This window comes from Suricata suricatta, chromosome 5 (assembly GCF_006229205.1).
Source record: "Suricata suricatta isolate VVHF042 chromosome 5, meerkat_22Aug2017_6uvM2_HiC, whole genome shotgun sequence".
Lineage (NCBI taxonomy): Eukaryota > Metazoa > Chordata > Mammalia > Carnivora > Herpestidae > Suricata > Suricata suricatta.
The window spans coordinates 93,201,800-93,228,367 of NC_043704.1; the positions used below are offsets into that span (position 1 = coordinate 93,201,800).

The window sequence follows — 26,568 nt, forward strand, 5'->3', positions numbered from 1 at the left end:
CATTTTCCTTCCTCATAGCTATGATATGCTTTTAGCTTTTTTTTTTTTAATCACTTGTAAGTCCTCTTCACTTCTCAAGTTTCTGCTTTCCATTTAGTCTCGATTCACATATGCCTTTTTCCTCATTCTGGAAAATGATTTTTTTAAAGGCAATTTATAATTTTAATAAATTGCTGAGTACTTCTTCTCTCCTCAATTTTCTGTTTAACATGGACTCCTGGGGCCTAGCCATTCCACCTACAATGTCACTTATAAGCCAAGAAAAAGTTTAGCTTTCCTAATGCTGGTTTAGCCAGAAAATAATGATGCTGCCTGGCTCTTAAAAAAATGTTGGATCAGCCAGTGTCCTTATGCAGAGACAGTGCTGAGAGAATACTGCTGGCCTCCTTTTCCGCTCTCTGATCTGCTCCTGGCACCTGTCCTTTAGGTCTGTGCGTGGGGCCTGAGTGCTGGAAGATGTCTTCCGTGAAGATGACCTCATCAAGCTAAGTGTCCCTCTTTGGTAGGGAGTGAACTAGGTTGTTAGGGGAGCTGCCTTTGTTCAGTTACTGACTGTGCTTCACAGTTGTCAGTCTGATAAGTAGAGGACGTGGCTGCAGGCTGGCGGCCTTTGTCCCCTCAGGTTGAGCTCTGGCCATGACAGACCAAGAGCGAAGTGTAGAGCAACCTTTCTCCAGCGGCAGGTTCTGCCGGCCTGCCTTTCCTCCTTGTCTCCTGCAGGGTGGCAGGTGCTCCCGGGGTCCTGATAGCTTTGCTTAGTGGTCTGTTCTGCCCTACTTGTGTGTGTGTGTGTTCTAACACCCACCTTTGTGCACAGCCTTTCCTTTAGGCTCTTTATATGAGTGGGTTCTCTGCCTTCCTGATCTACCCCTAAGCACAACACACCCAGATATGCCTCTGAGATGACCTTTGCCTTCTTATTTTGCCTACCAGCTTTTAGACTGAGATGGGGATACACATGCTCAGCGGGTTAAACACACAGACTCCAGAGCCAGGCTGCGTAGTTCAAATCCTGTCTTTCCTCTGTGATCTCCAGCAAGTTACTTAATCTTTCTGTTTCTCAGTTTTCACATGTGATAATCATGAATAATGGGTGTAACAGTGCCCATCGTATAGGCTTCTTATGAGGATTTAATAATAGTAATACACAGGATATTACTATTATTATGCAAGGATATCGTAGATTGTATTGTTGGGGAGCAATAACATTCTATCGCTTTCAGAGGTCCTCCTAGCTGGATTAAGACTCAAATTGACATGTAACTGGTTAACAGGAGAAGACCAGATTTAATTTCATAAGTATGGGGAATCCACACAGACATGGAAATCCCCAAAACAGGCAAGTCCAGGGCTTCAAAGGGAAGGAATGAAATTCACAGGGAGATGACAAAGAGCAAATGTTTGGTAACAATGTTTACCAGGCCACTTGGAAACAATGGGACATGGAGGACTTTGCTCAAACAGGCCTTGCTAGTTCCTGTCTATCATACCTGGTTCATTGTATAATGTAGTTGTGTGTGACGATGGCTCTCCTCCTGGAGCAGATCCTCTAGCCCAGTTCTTTCTGGGCAGTTGAGTGGAAGGTAAAAAACTTTTCCTGGATCTTCTGGGTTTTGATTGTTTAACTCAAAGTAATCTTCATGGCCAAGTGGCCCATCTTGGGGTGGCCCATCTTGGCCTTTATAGTATTACATAAGCATACACTGTATGATACTACATATTATTATTAATAGTAGTTGTCTCCTAAAGTTACACAAAGATAAATAAATATTCAAGACACCAAACCAGGGACTTCTCTGTGCTTGGACTTTTCTGTTAGTCAAATGAGTTTGGTATAGTCGTAATATAATCTGAGTCTGTGTGAGAAAGCTTAGGATGATCTTTTTTTTTTTTTAATGTTTAGTTATTTTGAGAGAGAGAGAGAGTGAGTGAGTGAGCACACATGCATGCAGGAGATGGGCAGAGAGAGAGTCCCAAACAGGTTCTGTGCTCTTAATGCAGAGCCCGATGTAGGGCTTGATCTCACACTGGAGATCCTGACCTAAAATTAAGTTGGATGCTTAACCAACTGAACTATTCAGGCAGCCTGTTGAGGATCACCTTTATCCTACTTCATGTTTGACTTACTAAGAAATATAAACTAAATTCATGCAGTTTAAATGTGATCCCAGGTAAATAAAAATATACTTTTTCTAATTACTGAATACATTCTATGTGCTAGCTCAAGGCAAGACATTTCTCTTTTCGTTTCTATGACAGCCCAAGGAGGCAGGTGTTATTTGGGCCCCCTCAGGCTGGAGATCTTCCATTTGCCCTCGAGTGCCCCTCCATCCCCTTTTCTGCCCTGTGCTCTGCCCCTCAGAGCTCTCTGCTTTTGTCTCCTGGCAAGGCTCAGACAATTAAGAGCTCAGAGAGGAGATTGCGGTCACCTTGGGCTGGCTGTGTCCCTTGACCAAAGGTACCCCTTTCCCCAAGGCAGCCATCTATACATGGTTCTCTCCTTCCTGTTCCAGTACCTGGTCCTCCCTCTTGATCGTTCAGGACTAGGGATGCCTTTGGTCCCAAGTTATTGTCCTTACTTCATGGTTTCCTTACCCCATCACATCTTTATAAGCAGTCCCTTTATTAAACCTCTTCAAATTATTCCAGTTCCAAAGAATTCCAGTAATTTGGCCGGGCTGTTGTCTGACAGAAGTGACACTTGGCTGAGGCTTTCACAGCTGGTAGGCTGCACCACAGGGTTTCAGACCTTTAAAATCTTGAGGAAGGATGTGACAGCCTGTTTTCATTGTATCATACTGCCTCATAATAGCTAAGAAATTTGTGTACCAAGTCTTGGATTTATGTGTGAGGGATTAAACTTGTCATTTGCACAATGTTTAAGTATTCAGTTTTTGTAGACTGGTAAATATAATCCTAGCAAATGTAGTAGCTTGCCTAAATTGTATAATTGTTCTTATTTACTTGGCTCATCCTAAATTGAACATTTTTCGCTTGAATGCAAAGTTTCTGGCCACTCAGAGTTTTCCTGCATTCTTCTCTGTGAAACATGATGGAGGATAATGGATGTGATGTTGGCCAAAGTAAAAGGCAGCATATAATATTGAACCCCAGAACTGTTTTTTTCCAGCTTCCAGTTGTAGTAACTGTCATGAATCCTAACTAGAGGCAAAGCAAATGCAAGATTTGAATATTTACCAGTGATATGGTTGGATTCCAGACTTAAGAGCACAGGTTGCATTGATATTCATGGTCATATTTTATATACTAAAGCATGGCCCCTCTGTGTAGATGTAGAAGTTGGCAAAATAGTACACACACATGTGGTTGCTGACACCAGAGCCTGGATAAATAAACTAGTAGAGGAGATGTTCTCTGCCCCCGACATCTTTGGTGCCTAAATCTTTTAGGAAGGGCCAGTGTTCTTTGGGTAGTCCAGAGTGCCCACTGCCCCTACCTACCATCCCCCTGCCCATGGAGCTTCCTTCATGATCTCCTCTGCTGTGTAAACATCTCTCAGTCTCCTGACACTTTGTACTGTATCACAACTATCTCCCAGACCTGTTAGTTCTTCTGATTGAAATAATTACCAAGATATATTCGCATCTTAATAAGAAATATTTTTAAAATTTTAAATGGAGATTCATTTTAGTTATATAATTGGGAAAAATATTTTGTGTATAGAAAAGTCTTTGACTTTTTCTCCTCTAATCATCTTATATGATGCTGGTCACTGGTGGTGCTTCAGGACAGGGAGATGTAGACAAGGATGGACCTTGGAGTGTGTTTCAGAAGGAGAAGGCATTAATGTCATCTGTGAAGGATGAGAAGCGGGCTAAGATCATGCTCCTGGAATCCATTTCTTCCAGCTTTCCTCTCACCCCTTCCAGTGGTCTGTTCACTGTTGGTACCTTTGGACGAGCAAAACTACCCCTGATGGCTAACTAGGGTCTTCACTCATTGTCTCCTTTACCTGATTTCTTGTTTAAGGGCTGTGTGTGTGTGTGTGTGTGTGTATGTATTTGGAGAAATACGATTTGTGGAAGTTTGTCTTTGGTGTGATTCAGAGTTTGTCCTATGTATGTTATATACATTATATACATTTAAGGAAATTTTATTTCTATAATCAGTTGTTTTAGAAAACATTTTGTCTAAGTAAGCTATTGTTCATTGAAAAATTTTAGACTTTGTTGTCTAAAATATCATATTTATTGATCACTATAGGTACCAAGTATCAATCTTTACACTATTGAATTAACACATGGGGAATTTAAATGGCAAGTTAAGAGGAAATTCAAACACTTTCAAGAATTTCACAGAGAGCTGCTCAAATACAAAGCTTTCATCCGAATCCCGATTCCCACCAGAAGGTAACTTTTTCAGAATTAATTATAAAGTTATCCCAGTATACAAGCTGTATGGAAAGAGTATTCTATCGATATTATGGGTTAACTTGTCCATTGTTGGTGGATATTTTCTATTAAATAGGCTCTTATAAAAATAAGCCATTTAAATGAGAGTAATATTTAAAGAATAATCTAATAAATGTTTCGTGTGTGTGTGTGTGTTTTAGGCACACATTTAGAAGACAGAATGTCAAAGAAGAGCCTCGAGATATGCCAAGTTTGCCTCGTTCATCTGAAAACATGATCAGAGAAGAACAATTCTTCAGTAGGAGGGTAAGCCCTTTTAGTCTTCTGTCTCTCAGAATATAATTTTGCAGCGCTGTAGAAACATAGCAGCTCCTGGGAGGTGAGGGAGACCTGGCTGCAACTTTTTTCTCCCCCTGATCCCTCACCCAGGCTAGTTGAGCATCTTTGGAACGTACGAGGCAGCCCTTCTTCCCCAGGTTAGAATGGCTGCGCTCAGAATGGTTGCATTTCCCAGAAGAGGAAGAGAATTTTAGGAAGAAGCTCTCCTCCCTGCAGGAGCCTCTTTGGGCCAGTTGTGAGTCAGACTTGAGCTCATCATTGAGGGTTTTGAGATCTACTCTTTTAAAAGCAGTTATTTCTGTCTGTTTGCTCCAGACTTCATAGTAGCTTGTTCCAAATATATGTGAAGTCTCATTCCCAAACTGTAAATGGAGTCAGGGAAGAGTAGGGCAGAAGCCCCAAGAACAGGTGCTCCAGCTTAGTGATATTGGTGCCACACAGGGTAGAAGATGAATTGTTTTTCAGTAGGAAATTAACAAGGAAATGTCAGTTCTGTTTTATAAGCTGAAACTTTTAGGTCCTGAAAGGGATATTTGACTTCTCCTTTATATAGCTGTCATCTTGTTTAAAATTTTTTTAGGGATCTAGAATATTTTCCATGATACATGCACATATAGAACTCTGCAGTTTGGGGTTACTGTGTGCACTTACATGAAAATGCAGCTGAAAATGAGAAGCTGGGGCTTAAACAGTTACTGCTGCCACACATCATCACAGTGGGTGTGATTGACATTACCCACCCACACTTGAACATATTTGAAATCAGAGTACAATGTACTAGAAAATCTCTCTCTCTCTTTTTTAAATTCCTCCCCTTTCCCCCTGAAAAGCTGTTAAAAAAAACTGCAATATATCTACCAGTAAATTCAGTGCTGAAATTAAGAAAATTAAGGTTTTTGATAAAATCAACAAATGCTTTAAAACCATCTACTGTGGGCAAGTCCTATTGCTGGTAACTATGGGAGATTAAAAGAATATATAGCTTAGGCCTCTTCAACAGTTTATCAAAGACCTAAGCATTTGAAAAGTTAAATAGCAAGAAGCAATTTAAATAATGGTTCAGGGGAACTATGGAAAAAACTCCTTAGTGCTCTTCAAGATTCCTTGTCCAGTGATAATATGAACAAATAATTGAATACGTTGCAGAAGTTAAGATTGGATAATGATCACACCACTGTTACTGTTTAAATTTTCTCTAAGTATGAGGACATTATCTCTTATTCCTCTATTTGTGTTACAGAAACAACTGGAAGATTATTTGACTAAGCTACTAAAAATGCCCATGTATAGAAACTACCATGCAACAGTAAGTACTGTTCAGTGACTTGAATTTTGAAGTACTTTATAAAAACATAAATTTTCAGCTAAATTTTGGATCATTTTATTAACACAAGTGCTTGTATCCACTTTTGAATTATTCCTTGAGTTAAAATTAATGAAAAGAATGCAAAATTGATTTGACAGCCATAATCTAGGTTATGGTGATGCAGTTTCAAAAACGCCAAGTGTAAATCCATGTGTCTAGAATAGTAGATTTAAATGAACTTGTAACACTCCTCCAGGCTAGATTATCTAGAAATCAACATCCTTCTCTTCTCGGGACTTCCAGAATAATGCCCCAAAGCATTTCTAACCCTGAAGAAACAACAACAACAACAACAACAACAACAACAACACTGAGTAAAAGTGATGAAAACAGCTGAGCAGAGTTGAATACCTGAGGTTAGACAGAGCATGCTGCTTGGATGGCCATCTGATTGGCCTGCGATGCTTACAAAGGGCCTGTCTTTTCACAGGGTTTCACAGGGCCTGTCTTTTGGGGTTTTCTGGCGACTTGCTGCACTCTTGCTGCCTGCCAGGGTATGAAAGTGAGAAGCATGGGAAAAGCTAGGGAGAAAAAAAACCTCAAGAAATAAGAGAAACGAGGTGGTGAGGCTTAGAAGCAGCTGGAGGCACACAGCAGGCAGACAGAAGGGAGTCGGCGTTCATAGAAATTCATAGAACCATAAGCTCACCCTTTTAGGGGCCTTGATGCTAGGGTGTTTTTAAAGGGTTAATCTTCAGTTATTCAAAGGTCCAGGTAACTGAGAAGGTGTTGGATCATTGTGTTTTTGTGTCTGCGTATGTATAAACTGTATTGCTGTGTACAAATGTACGTATGTGTAGAACTTACAAAGAGACACGGATGTGGCCTACGAGATGTGGCCTCTAGTTTAGAGAATGGTGTCACATAAACAGAGAGGGACGCCACTGTGTATTTGGGAGAGCAAGCGAGAGCACCTTGACTTCTGGGGTGTTCTGGTGACTTGCTGCACTCTTGCTGCGTGCCAGGGTATGATCTGGAGGCCGGGACATGCACCCGGCTGGTCCCCGTTACACACAAATGATCCGGGGCTAAGCCACAGTCCACCTTCTACAGCAGTTTGCACTGTTATGTCCGATGGACTTGGAGGAGCGTCTGTGGTTTCAGAATCCTGGAGAAGTATTTTCCCAGGGAAACCAGCAACATGGGTCCAACCAGAGGATCTCAAGACAAGGATGGTGGGAGAGATTTCTTCCCTTCTAGGACTCAGGAATGTGCATGTTTGAAAGAGGATAATGAGTAAGGATATTACTGTTATTATTTACAATTAGTTAGCTGCTGCTGTTACTGCTAAAACTTCTGCTTCCTGTTGTGGTCTCTGAAATCACATCTGCTGTTTTCTTTAAGAGAGATTTGTTTAAATGTGTACTAGTACCAGTATGCAATAATTTTCTATTTGTTTTACTCTTCTGCCTGCCTGTGACTTGACTTGTACTATTTCTTTTGGCTCTGAAACAGTGATTGCTGAGTTTAGTCTCCTCTTTCTATGCGTAGGACTACATTCTGGATTCTAATGTTGATTAAAGAATTGTACCTTCTTTAAAATGTTCATTTTAATTTATTTTCCAATCATAAAAAATTTTCCAAAGTTAAGCCATACTGTATCCAGAAATTCTAGAATGTCTTCTAAACATTTCCTTTGCGAGGGAAAACCTGGTTACAACTGACCTAATAAATGTTACTCCACATTTTTGATGGCTACTTATTTACCCCAAGAACAGAATTCTCCAAAATGATTCAAAATTTTGGAAGATAAAATTTGATCTATCTTAATTTTCTAACATTATTCAACTTTCATATAATGTACTCTGGCCTAGAGACTAGGTTTATGGGCTTTTGCCTCATATTTGTGAAATTAGATGGGCATCTTTGTGTCTTCTTTGATAATTGTGGGAACTATTAAAACTCTTGTCTGTTAAATCATATTAAAAGTTATTTTGGGGGCGCTTGGGTGGCTCAGTCAGTTAAGCATCTGGCTTCAGCTCAGGTCATGATCTCACAGTTAGTAGGTTTGAGCCCTGCATCGGGCTCTGTGCTGACAGCTAGCTCAGAGCCTGAGGCCTGCTTCCTATTCTGTGTCTCCCTCTCTCTCTGACCCTTCCCTGCTCGCGATGTCTCCTCTGTCTCTCAAAAATAAATGAATAAATAAAACATTAAAAAAAGTTATTTTATGCAATTATATATAATTAACTTATTTTTATAAGTGTAAAGCAAACCTATTGGAAATTAATTTGGGTTTTTAGGCCAGAGGTCATGAATCATAGGTCAGGGGATCAGATAGGATCATGTCTCAAATTTCAATAAAATTTCAGTGAAATTAGACATAGACAGCTTTTCTTATTTTGATATGGTCACTGGTTAAGTTAGCATTTAGGTAAGTAACTGTCTCCAGGAGAATGACTTTAAAAAAAAAAAAGTTTAATATTTATTTATTTTTGAGAGACAGAGTGTGAGTGGGGTAAGGGCAAAGAGAGAGGGAGACACAGAATCCGAAGCAGGCTCCAGGCTCTGAGCTGTCAGCACAGAACCTGATTTGGGGCTTGGACTCATGAACTGTGAGATCACGGCCTGAGCCAAAGTCAGACATTTAACCAAGTAAGCCACCCAGGCACGCCAGTGAATGACTTTTTAAAGTTCCTTTTATCCTCTTTGGGGTTCTGAAAAACAGAACATCTTAGTGTTTTAGTGGATTTAGCATTGGATAGTTCCCTCAGAGATTTTTAGCAATTCATTCTGTTTTCTTTACTCATTTGTAAAAATGGGATGAGTGTATTTGGATTCTCCTCAAGGCATGCATAAGTTAAAAAGAGAGAGAGAGACATGTTTACTCAATTAACATACAAAATCTTAAACAGGATTCCTTTTGTGTTCTAAATTTTATTAGTGCTAGCTGTTACTAAACCTACTAGCTGGGCATTTTAATTAGTAACTGGAAAATGCTTAGCTTCTAGGGCATTTAAAGGAAGAATCATTAGGAACAGTGAATGCACTATTTTCCTAGCTGAAGATTAAAATCTAGAAATGGAACAAAATGCATAATTTCCAAGAGAAGGGTCCTAGGTTGATAGGATGATATTTCTAACTTCCAGTAAATCATTTGACTGTTGTAACTCAGATTCCATACCTCTGAGAGGCTAATTTCATGCTAATTCCCCCTTTGGAAGGAAGGAATCTGAGGATAAATATCCTGTAGATTACTAATACTTTTACCCCTCTCTTGTTTTGTAAGGTGAGTGAATTTAGTTTGAGGGGAAGAATGGGTAGAGATGAACAAAGATGCACACAGTGTTTCCGTGACAACTGTTGAACAGCTGAGTCTGCAAATTAAGGGAAATGTTGTCATTCTCATGATTGAGTCCTAAGAGATGGGAGAATCCAATCTCTCAGTTTCCTCCACAGATAAGACATCTTCTCTTTCCCCTGGCGCGATGTTAACCGTCTGACCTGGAAGGCAGTCTTTCCTGGAGTAGTTGAGCCTACCTCCCAGCCTCACTATAAAGGCCCTGCCCAACCCATATGCTTTTGACTCCCTTCTGAGAATTCCCTAAATTAGGCACTTGCTAGAATTTTTGCTACCTCAGGCATAAAGGGGGCCTCTGAACATCTCCCTTCTCTTCCAGTACAAAGATGAGGTAGAGCTGCAGGGTACACATGGTTGCCAGGTAATTTCCAGGATTTGTTGTTACCCCTGGGGTTAAGTGCTTGTCCCTTGTCATTGGAAACTTTCCTTCCCTGTTTCCCTGATGTTTAATTGTACTTTTCACAAGTTCCTTTGGAAAAAAAATGATTAATGCGTTATTCAAAAGGTCAATAGCCCTGTGGAATATTGTCCAGCTAAATTGATCATTCATTCATGTTCTTGAAAATCACCTGTGGAAATACAGAATGGAATTATTTTCACTAAAGATGCACTGAGAAGTTTGGACAACACAATCTTTGTTAAATTTCAGAATGTGTTATTGGGGGTTGCTTTATTTTTATGTTTATTTCTGAGAAAGAGAGAGAAAGAATACAAGCAGGGGAGGCATAGAATCTAAAGTAGGCATCAGACTCTGAGCTGTCAGCAAAGAGCCCCACACAGGACTTGAACTCCCAAACCACAAGATGATGACCTGAGCCAAAGTCGATCACTTAACCGAGTCACCCAGGCACCTATTAAGGTTTGCTTCTAAATTTACCTTACCACATTGACTTTTAATCTGATAAATCTATATTAAAACATATATTGCCAGCGATTTTCTTTTTTGTCAATAATAGGGCTAACTGGTTCTTTTTTTTAAAATTTTTTTTAATGTTTTATTTATTTTTGATACAGAGAGAGACAGAGCATGAGAGGGGGAGGGGCAGAGAGAGAGGGAGACACAGAATCTGAAGCAGGCTCCAGGCTCTGAGCTAGCTGTCTGCACAGAGCCTGACGCGGGGCTCGAACCCACAAACATGAGATCTGACCTGAGCCGAAGCTGGCCGCTCAACCGACTGAGCCATTCAGGCGCCCCAGGGCTAACTGGTTCTTGAACTCTTCCCCTAGTCAAAGTAAAGTGATGAAGTTAATTTTAAATTTTATATTGGTACACAACTTTAAATTTTCTATGTTAGTATATATATTTTTAACTTACACTTAGCAATTGTATTATGATACTCTAAAGTTATAATTTTGGAACTATTTCAAAGAATACTTGTGGTGTCAACTCTATGATAAGGGCTATATGAATAAGAAGTTATTCCAGGTATTAGACACATGGTTTACTTGATTTTTGCTTTTCATTTCCTGTTCTTCCATTTAACTGTTCTGCAGCTTTGCATAAATTAGTTACACCTTGTAGTTTCTTCCAGTATAAACCAGGATTGACATTTTCTCTCTGCTCCTGAGATATAAAATGAGAAGTTGTGGCTTAGGGTTTTCAAATAGTTTGGATTCCATGCTCAAAGTCTGTGGTGTCACTTCTAATCACTTATGTATCACTACATTTTCTAATTAGAAGCCTTTCCACAAATCAGATAAAAAAATATGATACCAAATCACCATGTTTTATATAAGAAAGGAAACCTATAGACTTTATATAAAGTCTTTATAAAAAATTTAATGTGAGGATATGTTTGATTTGGGGTTTCTAAGTCTTTCTGAATTTTAAATACTTCCTCAAATAACTCTAAGAAAGAAATGGAAGCACTTAATTGGATAAGGATGGACAGCAGTGAAAGATTGGTATTTTTTTCTTACAAGGTTAATATTAGATTATTTTCCATCACATATACAAAACTTTAAAGGAAAACTTGTCATATTTCATTTTATCAATTCCATTGACAAGCGTAGATAAATTGCCATTTCCTCTGAGGTGTTACATCAGAGAGAGTGGGCACCCTCCCTCTGTAACCACTTTGACTTGTAGTTGTTGTGGTTCTTCCCGCAGAACCTTGTTGATGTGGAGTGGTTTCCATGTCTGGTCTCCCCTCAGCTTCCTGATGCCAGGAGCATATCGTTTTTTTGACTGAGAATTTTCTGTTGATGCTGTTACTGACATGGTCTACGACCATTGGTAGATCAGGGCTTACTGTGGCTGCTTTTAAAGAAAATACTGTAATTTGGGAGCAAAATATGTGTAACTCTAGTCGTTTCAAGGAACACATGAGGTAAAAGTCCTGCATACGCTGAGAATCGTCTACAGTTCTTCGTTTTCCCCTCTGCACCTTCATGGTTTCATCTAACCCTCATGGGGAATGGCTTACGCCTTTTGCAGCTTTGTTTTGAGGAAACTGATGAGTCTGACCTAATTCTGAGTCTATCCCTTGCTAATTATTGATATTGTACAATTTATTTAGCTTCTTTTTTAAAGTTTATTTATTTATTTTGAGAGAGATAGAGAACACTAGCAGAGGAGGGGCAGAGAGAGAGGGGGGACAGAAGATCCAAAATGGGCTCTGTGCTGACAGCAGAGTGCCCGATGCGAGGCTTGATCTCAGACTGTGAGATCATGACCTGAGCTGAAGTCAGACACTCAACTGACTGAGCGCCCCTGGACAGGCGCCCCTGGACAATTAACTTCTTTCTCTACACCAGGGGTTTAAAAAAATTTTTTTAATGTTAATTTATTTTTGAGAGAGAGAAAGAGAGATGGAGCGTGAGTGGGGAGGGGCAGAGAAAGAGGGAGACACAGAATCTAAAGCAGGATCCAGGCTCCGGAGCTGTCAGCACAGAGTCCAACACAGGGCTCGAACTTACCAACCATGAGATTACCTGAGCCCAAATCAGATGCTCAACCAACTGAGTCACTGAGGTGCCCCTCTACACCAAGGGTTTTTAAACTATGACCCAAGGACCAAATCAAGCTCACTGCCTGTTTTTTTATGGTCCATGAGCTAAGAATAGTTTTTACATTTTAAATGTTTGAAAAAATTTAAAAAGTAATATTTTGTGACATAAAAATTATATTAAATTTTGTATTTTAGTTGGCATAAATTAAGTTTTAATGGAATGCAGTCATGCTTTTTCGTTTATGTATTGTCTATGGCTACTTTTATGCTATAATAGTTAAAGTATACGATTCACAAAACCTAAACTTTTTTGTCTGACTCTTTGCAGAGAAAGTTTCCCTATTCCGCTTCTAATCCTCAGTTTCCTCTTCTGTATAATGGGAAAAACAGAACCTATTTCAGAGAGATTGAGACTATGTGTGAAAAATGCTTAGTATAGGGCCAACAGATAGGTATTAAGCACTCAGTAAATATTAGCTATTGGTGTCATTATTTTAATATTTATAATTTTTATTGTCTCATAATTTATACAATAAAATGGGCCTAAAATTCTCTTCGTTTGGTACTCATTGAAAATACAATTATTTTTGTATTATTATTACATAAAAGTATTTTATTTCATTGGTATTAAAATATTCTGGTATTCCTGATATTCAAAGACCTCCCCAAACTCACCTCAACCTTCTTTGCCATTTAATTTTACATTACTGTCTTCATCTTACTCACTCTAGTCCAAATGTGCATCCAAAGAGCTCTTCACACCTTCCCTGTTCTGTTTCCCTCTTCATCTCCCATTTCCATGTGCTGAGTCTGGCCCACCTTTCAGAGCCTGACCCCAGCATTGCTGCCTTCACACACGGCTGTTATTCTGTGCACACTCTGTGACACAGTCCTCCTTCTCCAGCGACCACAACACAGGAGACTTTTGGGAATAAATTCTCCTTCTCAATTTTCTTGAGCTTCCTGTCTCTACATTTGAGAGCACACAAGTGTATACACTTCTAATCCGTTCTCTTTCAGAAATGAAAATGGGGCAGTGCCTTTGTTTTGATCCGTGTAGTCCCCCGGATGTGTTTACACGTAGCAGTATCTCATGCATGTTTTTTTTTAAATGTGTAACTTTATATTTTTCTTTCTGACTTTCTAAAGTATGAGTTTCTGGCCTCTTTTCAGACAGAATTCCTTGACATAAGCCAGCTGTCTTTCATCCACGATTTGGGACCAAAGGGCATGTAAGTTCCGTGTTGCATCTTAAAGAGAAATGTGAAAGTTGATAAGTGTTACCATTTGATTTCCCGGCATGATGTGGTGACAGAGCCTACCTGGCCTTACTGCTAGCGTCTTTCCTTCCCAACAGAGTCCGAGCCACTCAGGGACTCTATTTATACGCCTTGGTATCTTGCTGTATTGAACAAGGGTGTCACCTGCTCTGCCTGCTGTCTTATGACGGCCCATCTTTTCTCTGGCCCAACAGTAGGAGGGTTTAATACAGGCAGCAACTATGAAATATGGGAGAAAGCATTAGAAATAAATATACTGTGTTTTATATTGGAAACTTGCCAAGAGAACAGATCTTAAAAGTTCTCATCACAAGAAAAACATTTATGACTACACATGGCGATGGACGTTAACTAGACTTACTATGATGATCATTTTGCAATATATACACATGTAGAATTAATGTATTGTATACTTGAAACTAGTATAATGTTATATGTCCATTGAAAAAAAACAAATATACCAGATCCCTTCTTTTAACAACTTATGAAGGTTAGCTGTTTGTCACTCATTTTCATGATTAAAAGTAATACTGTGTAAAATTTTAAGTTTTGTAATAAGATTAGGATTTACTTATTATTTTCCTTCATAATGTGAGGGCTTGATGTTATAAAGAGCTTAGTTTATTGAGTTAAGAGCATTGTTAGTAATTGTTTTTTTCTTTTGTTAAGCCATAAGTATTTTTTTAATGTTTATTTATTTTTGAGAGAGAGAGAAAGAGAGAGAAGGAAATCATGAGTGGGGGAGGGGCAGAAAGAGAATCCTAAGCAGGCTCTGAGATGTCAGTGCTGGGACTGACACAGAGCTCTATCTCATGAACCATGAGGTCATGACCTGAGCTGAAATCAAGAGTCAGATGCTTAACCACTGAGCCACCCAGTTGCCCTAAGCCAGTACTACCATTATTTCTTGTCCTATCTTTGAAAATCAAGATATTTCTCTTTCCAGACCTCTCATAGCTGTGCTCTATTCATTTAGTTTAGTATGATTTGGTCCTAGAACTATAGGTGAAAGATGGAGAAATCTTTGGGAATCTGTGGGCAAGCACTTCCGTGGTCTCAATATGAGCTGAGCCATCCCTAGGCAGGCATGTGGCAGTGTGTGCGGTCCTTTTCAGCTTGTCACAATACTGGAGGGTACACTCAGCATTTGGAGCCAGAAGCAAGGATGCTTAAGGTCCTGCAGTGTGTGAGAGAATGTTGCTGCCCCTAATTCAGTAAGATGCTTTTAGAAACCAGCTGCTTGAGTATCCAGCCTAGCAAATGTGACATTGAGCAATTTGAGAGTGAAGGAGGAAAGGGTGGGGAGGAAAGTCAAGTGAAAATGAAACAGTTTCCTTAACCCCAAGATGTGAGGCTGTATCGGCTAAGTGTGAGTTGGAAATTTGAAGATGCTGGGCTAACTTGATGTCTCTTTCAGAGAAGGTATGATAATGAAAAGATCCGGGGGACACAGAATACCAGGCTTGAATTGCTGTGGTCAGGGAAGAGCCTGCTACCGTTGGTCAAAAAGGTAGGACTTAGCACTTTCATGTGTTTGTTTTAATAAACTAGTTTTCAATTATGAATCAATTGTATATCCTTTGAAAGTCACATCAGAGAAAATTTTAACTTATTTTAAGTTCCAGCCTACAGCATCCATTTAAACATTCAAACTCAAACCTGGATTTGTAGGTGAAATGTACAAACTTTTTTATATACGTAAAAACCCAGTGGACCACAGAATTTCAACATTGGTCAGCCAAAGAACATATGAAACTGCTCAATAAACACAAGTAGATAACTCAAAATCACTAATCCTTAGGGGAATGTAAATCACAACCACAGTGAGGTTCAACTTCACACCCAGTAGGATGCTGTCACAAAAAAAGATACACAAGAACAAATGTTGACAATGATGTAGGGAAATTGGAGCATTCCTACATTGCTGGTGGAAATATCAATGGTGAAGCCACTCCAGGAACAGTACAGCAGTTCCTCAAAATATTGCACCTAGGAAATGAGCTGACTGGGGCATATGGTAACTCCATGTATTTACCCAAAAGCATTGAAAAAAATGTCTGTATCAAACCTTGCAAATGAATGTTCATAGCAGCATTATTCAGAATAGCCAAAAGGTAGGAACAACCCAAATGTCCATCACCTGATGAACACTTAAATAAAATGTGGTATACCCATATGGTGGAATATTATTTGGCCATACAAAGGAATGAAAAAGATGAATGGATATGGAGTTTCTTTCTGGGTTGATGAAACTATATAGTTGTACAACTTTTTGAATATATCACAAGCCACTGAATAAATATTCTTTTAAAGGGTTTTATAGTATGTGAATAAGATGTTTACAAATTTTTAATGGAAAAAAGAGAGAAGTACTATATATGCTATATCATGAATGAATCTTGAAAACATTATGCTAAGTGAAGAAAGCCAGACACATATTCTAGTCACATGCAATGTTCAGAACAAACAAATCTAGAGAGAGAGAGTCTATGAGGGGTTTCCACTGGGTGGGAGGAAAGGACAGTGGGAATTGACTACTACTTCCCATTAGTAGTCACTTCCCACTAGGGGAGGAAGAGTGACAATATTCTGAAATATGATATTTGCAGTGATGGTATACAACTTTATGAATATACTAAAAACCACTGAACTGTACATTTAAAAAATAAACTAAAAAAAAGAAAAATTGGTCAGACTTCAGGGATAATAATTCTAAAATTAAAAATTCTAAAATTAAAAATAATTCTAAAGTATAGGTCTAAACCTACATTTGTGAGGATGTAGACAGAGAACTTTAATTCATATCCTACCCAACCAAAGACTCCTATGGGTCAGTATTCCCATCTGATTCTTATCTGTGTTCTCAAAGCATTTATCACAGTGTTTTGAGTATAATGGACAGTAGCTATTGGTTGCAATAATAATTTACTGGAGTTTTAGAAAAATATTAAGAAGTATATATTATTATTATTTCCCCAACCTTGAAAAAGATATATAACTCATGTGTAATTATAAAATTGAACTAAGTATATATGAAAAATATAAAAAAATATATAAATATGTGAAATATATAAAAAAATTATATATAAAAGATTTACCTCTATACATATTTAAGATACACTACCAGCAAAAAATACTGTTGAGTCAGGCTCTTATTTTCTCAGGTTTGAAAGGATGGGAGAAGTTATAAGGGAAAGATCAAGAGATTAGACTAGAAAAAAATTGAAAATTTTTATGTTCTGGTAAAATAATTTTAAGAAAAAAAGAGAAGTAATATGCTAGAAAGTATTTGCTTTCAAACAGATTATGGTCACTTGCAGAGTCACTGCGTAGGACCCCGGTACAGATTCCCCCAAATGCTCCTGCCTGCTCACCAGCTATGGCTGAGGTGGCTGCTGGCGGCCAGTCACAAGGCTGCAGAGAGCGAGCCCTTGGGAATAATCCTCAAGGACACTCCGGGCAATCAGGGTCTCCTTGCTTGTGTGAGAGCAGAATGGAAGCGTTCACAGCCCCCGGAAGCAGCCCTTTGCCAAGAGCTGGCAGGAGTCCAGCCCCCCAGCCCTCTGGTGGGGTATTCTGCCTCAAGTTCTGCCCTGTCTCCAGAGTCCCCTGGCAGGTTTGCAGCCCAACTACCCACAGTCAAGTGCATGCAGACACGGCAAAACACAAACACATCCTTGACGGCTCCTTTCCTGTTCTTCCTTCCCGTCCTTCCCAGCCAGGGCTCCTAACAACTCCCTAAGATGCCCCATTTATAAACCACTTTTACTTATGTCCTTGTCTCAGAGTGGACTTGTGGGCCAACCCAACCTGAGACATCTTCTCAGGAAACAGAAGCCTTGGTCTGGTCCATGCAGTTATTTATCGAGTGCCTAATGCTTGCCTGGTTGTGCTCTAGCTCTTATTAAAAAAAAAACAAAAAAACAGCAGTGACCAAGACAAAGTTTCTGCCCCCCAGAATGTTGCCAGAGGAGCAATGAAGGCAGTGACAAAGTGGACAGTCAGTGTAAACAGTATCTGTGCAGCAGGGGACCAGAGCTTTGAAGGAAAACGGAGGCAACGGGTCGGTGAGGGACTTGAGGATGGGAGAGGTGACTTTAGTTCACTCCTTTAGATGTCAAGGAGGTGCCATTTGAGTTGTAACCTCCATGAGAAGGGGCAGCCAGAAAAGATGGGAGCCAGACTTTATTATATAAATGAATATACCTCCCTCACATCTTAAACTCTGTCTTGGTTGAAGCCTGATTTAATACAATCTAAAAAGATACGATCCTCCCTGGAATGAAATGTTTCCTCATTTTAAATGGTGTAAATTTTTCCATGAAGATTGAAGCCTTTGTTCCTCCATGACTAAGTGTTTTCTGAATCACATTTGTGGAATATAAAATTTCAGTACCAAATAAAATGATAAGATGGAGCTGATAAAATTAGTTGAGAAATTTTCTCATGGTAGAAGCCTTGGGAATCTAAATAGGAGTTACTTTTAAGGATGATGCACTCTTAACTTGCTCTTTTTTATATCTGTACCCATAAAAGGCATCCTGATCACTTTCTCACTTATGATATATTGACAAGCCAGATAAAGCAAACTGGGCAATTAAACTTGCAATCAGTTCTCACAATGACCTTGTCTCAGGGACAGGTGAAAAGAAAAGGAAAAAAAGACAAACAGGGCAAACATTTCTTCCCACAGTTTAAACAATCTTCTGTAACAGCTTGTCTATTGAGGAAATTCTCTGCACCTGGTAGTAGAGTAGATGAGACGTTTCTTATATCAAATAATGTCTGAAGAGAAGGAGATGTATGGATTTTAAGAAATAAGGGTAGCACTTATTTTACTGACCTTTGAGCTATTCTAAGAATTCAACAGACACTAAACAAGCAGAGAACTAATTTGGGGTAAGTGTTATGAGGAAGCTAAACATGAGGGAGTGGTGGAGGGGGGTGGGCTGGGTGGGGTCAGGGACAGCTTGTTAAGATTGAGTAGCTTGGGGAGGCCTCCCTGTGGAGAAGTGTTAAAGCAGGGAGTTGAGTAACAGGAAAGGACTGCCCATGGGAGGATCTAGAAGAAATCATTTCTAGGCAGAGGAATAGCAAGTGTAGAGTCCTCAAAGAACAACCTTGGCAAGTCCGAGGGTCAGCCAGACCTAGGAGGTGGGAGAGAACAATGGACGGTGAGGCCAAGAAGGTCATGGCTGGCTCCTGTGGTTTGGCCACATGTTAATGCCCCAGCAAGTAGTGGCCCAGGCAGGAGGCATCTTGTCAGAACAGACTATGACCTCACCTACTTTGGAACAAGAATGTTTGTAAAAGTACATATTTATTGGCGTGAGGCACGGTGCTGAGCTACGTACATGAATCATCTGTTATTTCTCACAGATGTGTCTGAGCTGCTATTATCCCCATTATACGGATTTACATCTCAGGCTCAGTTACCCAAGTTCACCCAGTCAGGCGGGTGGCAGGCCTGGGAGCAGAGCTCAGGGAGGAGGACTTGCTGATGCTGACTCCCAAAGGCTGGCTGACCAACTCCTTTCTTGATGCATATCCTCCTATTAAAGAAAAAAAAACATATCTTGACAAAAGAGAGAAAGGAAAGAAATCAGAAGAGTTTTAATGAATGGCATAATTAAGAAGAGCTTTATATAAAGGCCAGGAGTCAATTTACCCTGATATCTAGTGACTATTAAAGAGAATTTCTTACCAAAAGAGAAACTATTATCTTTTGCACTCAGCTTTCAAAATCCAGTGCTACGCAGTTCTGTATGCCCAGGCTGCCGCCTCTTGGAGGGGTAGGGGAGGAATGCACGTAGGATGCCCCACGCGTGGCACCCCCAGCGCTGACCAGGGCTCTGGCCCCGCAGCACACCAGCCATCTCATTGCCATTGCTGAGGAAGGCTGTTTATAGCCTGTACAGAGCCTCTGTGCAAATTAGAAAAAAGTACCTGTTTCTCAAAGAAGACCCAGCTTACCTGAGAGCCCCCTGCTCAGGGTGTCCTGGTGCAGAGCCCTTCAGCACAGTGGCACCTGGTGGCTCGTTCTGCAGCCTTTGCCTAGGTGGTTGTGCCACCAGCCTCTGCCCTCAGCAGCATTACTGAGATTTGTTTTGCAACGCCGACCATGGGAGCCTGGATAGGGGGCATCTCCTTGTCATCTCACACTATCGTCTGTGCTTGGAGCTCTGGTGAGAGCCGGCTCTGATGCCATTTACGTCCCCTGGACTTCCAGGAAGACAGGTTCACAGGTTTGCTGTGGTTGGCTTTCTTTGCAGATTGGTAAACCTGACCCTGGCGGGGTTCAAAGCCTGTGGCTCCTTCCCACTCATCAGCATAGCACGGCAGTCCCGTGGGCCTGTGGCATGCCGTGTGCCCGCTAACCTGTACCACAAGTCAAGCTGGGACAAGGGACTGCTGCTAATGAAGGGACTTTGACAGATATGGGATCCATCCACTCTCTTTTATCGTTAACTGAGTTTTATTGACAGGCGAGCTGCATGTCTGCACTCCTAATTCAGGCCCTCAGCACCACTGAGTCCTCGTTTACATCATGGCCGGGGCATTTATAAATTCTTATAAAATGTGTAATTTCTGCATTTGCTGACAGTTATTGAGAATATTATCCAATATACTATTCAGTTGGCTTCTGTTAGGTCCCACATGAGAACCTTCTTTGGAATTTAATTTTTGGGGGTACACCTTTTTGTTTCTTTCATTTATTTATTCACTGGGTAAGAAAAACCAGGAAGCTCAGACCCACCCTGGCGTGCTGATACCATAATTATGTAATGTTGTGGTTACGTATTTGCTTTCTGTGACCTTGATGCTTTTCCTTTTATTAACCATATCACGTGTATGTGCTTTACATTATGCAAGATCCATCCCATGTTTTTATTGGGTAGGAGCCAGCCTATATATTAAAAAACAAGTGAATGAAATGAATCTACGTGGAAACTAATGTATTTGTCTGTATTAAATCCCAAATTATAAAGCCACTAAGTCGTAATGTGGTTAGCAATTTCAGTAATAATTTATTATAGATTTCCTTTAAGATGCTGACTCCTGTGTTATGTTTACAGTATTGATTAACTTGTGTTCAGGTGCTCTGGCCTTTCTTGTTCCATAATGTGCTTTACTTTGTCTAGTATTTGGTATAATACGCCCATTGTTACTGTATTCAGTTATGAACTGATTTATTTGATCACTATACAGCTGCAAGTAAATGTGGGTGTGTGGTGGTGTGTGTAGCTTGACACAGTTGCCATTCGCATTCACTTTATTTAACGTTTCTTTATTTATTTTGAGAGAGACAGAGACAGTGCAATAGGGGAGGGACAGAGAGGCAGAGAGAGAATCCCAGGCAGGCTCTGCACTGTCAGCACAGAGCCCAGTGCTGGGCTGATTTTACAAATTGTGGAACCATGACCTGAGCCAAAATCAAGAGTTGGATGCTTACCTGACTGAGCCACCCAGGTCCCCCTACATTTTATTTTCATTTATTTTATTACTACTATTTTCGTTGAAGTATAGTTGACCTACAGTGTTATAGTAGTTTCCTGTGTACAACATTGTGACTCAACATTTATATACTTTATAAAATGCTCACCCTGATACATATAGTTATTATCTGTCACCATGCAAAGTTATTACAGTATTATTGACTGTATTTTTTTTAATAGTTTATTGTCAAGTTGGTTTCCATACAACACCCAGTGCTCTTCCCCACAAGTGCCCTCCTCCATCACCACCACCTCTTTTCCCCTCCCACTCCCCCTTCAACCCTCTGTTTGTTTTCAATATTCAGTAGTCTCTCAGGTTTTGCATCCCTCTCTCTCCCCAACTCTCTTTCCCTCTTCCCCTCCCCCTGGTCCTCCATTAGGTTTCTCCTGTTCTCCTGTTAGACCTATGAGTGCAAACATATGGTATCTGCCCTTCTCTGCCTGACTTATTTCGCTTAGCATGACGCCCTTGAGGCCCATCCACTTTCCTGCAAATGGCCAGATTTCATTCTTTATCATTGCCATGTAGTACTCCATTGTGTATATATACCACATCTTCTTGATCCACTCATCAGGTGATGGACATTTAGGCTCTTTCCATGATTTGGCTATTGTTGATAGTGCCACTATGAACATTGGGGTACATGTGCTCCTATGCATCAGCACTTCTGTATCCCTTGGGAAAATTCCTAGCAGTGCTATTGCTGGGTCATAGGGGAGTTCTATGGATAGCTTTTTGAGGAACCTCCACAATGTTTTCCAGAGCGGCTGCACCAGTTTACATTGCCACCAACAGTGTAGGAGGGTGCCCGTCTCTCCACACCCTCGCCAGCATCTATAATCTCCTGATTTGTTCATGTTAGCCACTCTGACCAGTGTGAGGTGGTATCTCAGTGTGGTTTTGATTTGTATTTCCCTGATGAATGTATTCTTTATGCTGTACTTTGCATCCCTATGACTTATTTATTTTATAACTGCAAGTTTGTATCTCTTAATTCCCTTCACCTATTTTGCCTGTCCTTCCACCCCTCCTCATTCTGGTAACCAACAGATTGTTCTCTGTATTTATGAGTCTATTTCTGTTTTGTTTATTTGTTTGTTTTGTTTTTTAGATTCCACATATAAGTGAAATCATGCAGTATTTATCTTTCTATGTCTGACTTCTATCATTTATTGTAATATCCTCTCTAGCTCTGTGTCACAACTGGCAAGATCCTTTTTTATGGCTGAGTAATATTCCACCACATTTTCTTTTTTCATTCATTGATGGACACTTAAGTTGCTTCCGTATCTCAGCTGTTATACATAATGCTGCAGTAAACTTGAGGTGCAGACATCTTTTCAAATTCGTGTTTTGTTTTCTTCAGGTAAATACTCAGAAGTGGAATTGCTGGATCATTTGGTATTTCTGTTTTTATTTTTTGTGTGGAACCTCCATACTGTTTTCCAGAGTGGCTGCACCAGTTTACATTCCCAGGAGTACCAGGTGTCCCTTTTCTCATGTCCTCACCAACACTTGTTATTTCTTATCTTTTTGATAAGACAAAGAATTCTGTAGCCACCGAATCTGCATTTTTAGATACCCATATTCATAGCCAAGTATAAGAAGAGTTATTTTATACTATTATAGTAGCTTGCTAACCTGCACCTTACGTCCCTCTTTACCCTTCACACCTTTCTTTCTGAAACATAGTTACAATGATATTATCATCCTATTTCTTGCCGGGGCATGAGGATTCTCTTATTTAATAAGACCCCTTTGTGTGTGTATGTGTGTGTGTGTGTGTGTGTGTGTGTGTGTGTGTGTGTGAATGTGTGTTAAACACAGAATGTCAGGCCTTTTTAATGGATCTGTGATGGGGCCTGGGAATCTATTATTTTTTTTAACAAACGTCTCAAGAGATTCTGATAGCAAAGCAGGTTTAGGAAACACTGGTTCAGTGATATAAAATCAGCCTCCTGAGCATTTCCATCGAACCCTCCTCAATGTGGCCTATGTCCATTGTCCCCTGTCTCCACTCATTTGCCTGTTTTTCCTCACTATACTCCCTGAGGCCCCGGCCTCACCAAATTTCTCCCAACACATGCAGCGTTCCCACACCTCAGTGCCTTTGCCAACTCTTTCCTTAAAGTGGGATGTACACCTTGACATCCTGTTTTGGGCTTTATTTAATAGGATCCTTTCTGGCCTTGCTTAGCTCCACGTCTTTGGGAGAGTACCTCTAGCCCTTTCTCTTAGAACTAGGGACTCCCTCCTCCTTACACCCACTACCTCTCCATTTTCTGGTACCTTGTTTGCACCCCACTAGCCTAGTAAGCTCTTTGGAAGTCTCTGTGCTGTTTCCACCTCTATCCTAACTCCCAGCTGATCAGTATATTTTTCCACTATGAAGCTCTCAAATATATATTGAATACATACATATTTTTGAGAGATCATGTCCTATTGAACATCACTTATTTGAATAGTCCTTAAAATCACAACTAATTTGATTTTTTTGTGTGTTTGTTTTGAGAAAGAGAGCGAGCGAGCAAGCAGGGGCAGAGCAGAGGGAGAGGGAGAGAGAGAATCCCAAGCAAGTTCCAAGCTGTCAGTGTGGAGCCCAAAGTGGGGCTTGAACGCACAAACTGAGATCATGAGCTGAGCCGAAACCAAGACTCAGATGCTTACCCGACTGAGCCACCCAGGCACCTCAAAACCACAAGTCATTTGAAATGAAAAACAGTATGTAGAGTATTAGGTGTTCACTGGGTTATTTTTAAAGGATGATTTTTATCTACTGAGAGACTTATTTGCCTCTTTTATGATAGTTTATTTTAGCAAACATTTTCCTAGTGCATTTCCATTTTTACAACAGCTCGGGCCCCTGCTGTGCACCCTGCACGCAGCACCTGCCGATGTTGGGGGCATTCTTTCAGGCTTCGCCGTTAGTGTATAGAAAGCTAATACATCACTTTGAATTGCTTGGTGCCGGTACTTCTTAGGAAAATATAATAGACTTCCTATTAGTTTTTGTTGTTGTTTCATGGTGATTTTTAAAAAAGAAATCCTCCATGTAAAAAAAAATCTTATATTTACAGTCTGCTGGAGCGTTTGCCTAGCTTGTCATAATTTGTTGTTTTTATTAGTCATTCAACACAATTCTAAAAATACTTGTTACCTTCTTACAGGTGGTTGATAGTGAAAGATTCCTTTTTACTGTATATGAAACCAGACAGCGGTGCCATCGCCTTTGTCCTGCTGGTAGATAAAGAATTCAAGATCAAGGTGGGGAAGAAGGAGACAGAGACAAAATACGGGCTCCGAATTGATAATCTTTCAAGGTAGAAATGTCAAATATTTTAAAAAGATTTCTCTCAGAAACATAGTTTTTCTCCCAATGTTAAGTGAAGGAGGTAAAATCGTTTAAATGTTAGAACATTGTTATTTAGAACTCACCTTCCATCAAAAATAATGAAATTGCTTTTTTCTATATATTTTTAAGAATTAAATATTCAAGATGCAACAGTCAGAATAAACAATCGCATGTATTGATTTATGTTTGTTTTAACAAAATGCATGCCTATTAATAAAATTAACTGCTTAATAATACCGATTTGCCAAACAGATAAATTAAGGGGTGATAGTTTCACATTTTTAAGAAATAAAACTTTATAAATTGATATCCTTTAGTTAACATAAAAATGTGATTTGATTTGCAAAAATTCTATTTACAGATAGGTCTTAAGAAAGATCCTTTGAAAGGATACTCAAGCATACATTCATGATAGATTTTATTAGTGAGCGTGTGTGTGTTGATAAATGTTTCTTTCTGGAAGACTATAGTTATGTAATATGTGTTGTCATTTTTCTCTATATATACATTTGACTCTATAGAGCTCAGTGTCATATATATGAATATATTATACATATATATTTTTCTTTTTTCACACATTGACTCTATATATATACATACACACACACACACACACGCACACCCTTTCTAATACATATTGGTATGTGTTTTGTGTGACTGTGCATGTATGTCTGTGAAAAGATGAACTTCCTGATCTTCTCTGACAGTAGAAGGTTTAAGATTATCCCTTCACAACCTGGTACAGCTCTAGGTCATAGTAAATACCTTTATGCACGTTAGCATGAAGGAGTGAGTAAATAACCTGAAAATTTATTTTTGCCATATTGCTATATATATAGTTTAAAAGCTTGCTGATTATGTTCAGAAGTCTGCTTTTTGGATGAAAGGAAGAAACTCTTTCCTTAAAATTTTCAACCCGTGTTTGCTACACTGTAAAAACAAAATGGCACATGTTTAATTGTTAAATTTCTTTAAAGAGACAGACCACAGAGTGATCATTCTTTTCCACATTTTCCTTTTCTTTGAAGGACACTTATTTTAAAATGCAACAGCTATAGACATGCTCGGTGGTGGGGAGGGGCTATAGAAGAATTCATCCAGAAATATGGTACCAACTTTCTCAAAGACCATCGATTTGGGTCCTATGCTGCTATCCAAGAGAATACATTAGCCAAATGGTAAGATCATTTTGCTCTAAGGCTGTTGACATAGTCATAGTATCTAATAAAATAGCGGGTCTAAATTCATCTGGAATCAGTTTTAGAGGCCGTGGCAAGATATTATGCATTATACTTAACAAGGACCTTTCTTTAAAGGACTACCTGAGAATAGATCAGTTTTCCAACTTCTGTTTTTAAGATTTTTACCGTGAGCTTGAGACAGCTAGCTTTAGATTTTGAACTTTGATTTTAAAAGCTTAACTTTATACATTGTTTAATGATACGAATGAAATTTTATTTAATTTATTAGCCATAATTTAAGGATGAAAACTTACTTGCTAGGTATTTTCTTTTAAATAAAAAGCATTGCATGGTTTTTCTGCCCATGATTGGAAACTGGTCTGTTTTCAGTTTCAGAAGAACAGTGGTGTGAGTTCAACAGGATGAGAGAGTTCATCTGACTCATGTGATGATGAGACCAATGTGCTGTGCTTTCAGCAGAATCCAGTCGCTTCCTTCTGTCTACTTACTATACTTGCTGCTAGTTGACGGAAGATGGCATTTTCAGTCCTTGGTTTTCAGTTATGCCAAATAAACTGGTAGCTTTGTAGAAACTCAGGCAGCGGCTTCCATCTTTCATTTTGCTGTAAGATATGCTTCCTTGGTTTCTATAAAACAAAAATAAATGAAACAAACAAACAAACAGAACTCCTCATTTTTTCAGGTACGTTAATGCCAAAGGATATTTTGAAGATGTGGCAAATGCGATGGAAGAGGCACAAGAAGAGATTTTTATCACGGATTGGTGGTGAGTATTTGTCTGTGGGGATTGTCTGAGGTCTCTGTTTAGAAACATAAAGCAGTTGTGTTGTCCCAGAACCGTACGTTACAAAAACCAACAGTACCTGTAGATGGTCTGGCCAGAATCTCAGCCAATTAACTGGAATAGCCT

The 26,568-nt window shown here is 39.6% G+C and overlaps 1 protein-coding gene across 5 annotated transcripts in view; it reads left to right on the forward strand.

Annotated features, from left to right (window-relative positions):
* PLD1 (phospholipase D1) overlaps positions 1 to 26,568 on the forward strand; it is a 170,006-nt gene that overhangs the window by 43,470 nt on the left and 99,968 nt on the right. For all 5 annotated transcript variants that reach the window (XM_029939878.1, XM_029939877.1, XM_029939874.1 and 2 more), the window contains exons 4-11: positions 4,225 to 4,370; positions 4,574 to 4,679; positions 5,953 to 6,018; positions 13,501 to 13,559; positions 15,025 to 15,117; positions 24,272 to 24,424; positions 25,485 to 25,634; positions 26,341 to 26,424. In XM_029939878.1, the coding sequence (XP_029795738.1) occupies positions 4,225 to 4,370; positions 4,574 to 4,679; positions 5,953 to 6,018; positions 13,501 to 13,559; positions 15,025 to 15,117; positions 24,272 to 24,424; positions 25,485 to 25,634; positions 26,341 to 26,424 (857 nt within the window). The remainder of the gene's footprint in view (positions 1 to 4,224; positions 4,371 to 4,573; positions 4,680 to 5,952; positions 6,019 to 13,500; positions 13,560 to 15,024; positions 15,118 to 24,271; positions 24,425 to 25,484; positions 25,635 to 26,340; positions 26,425 to 26,568) is intronic.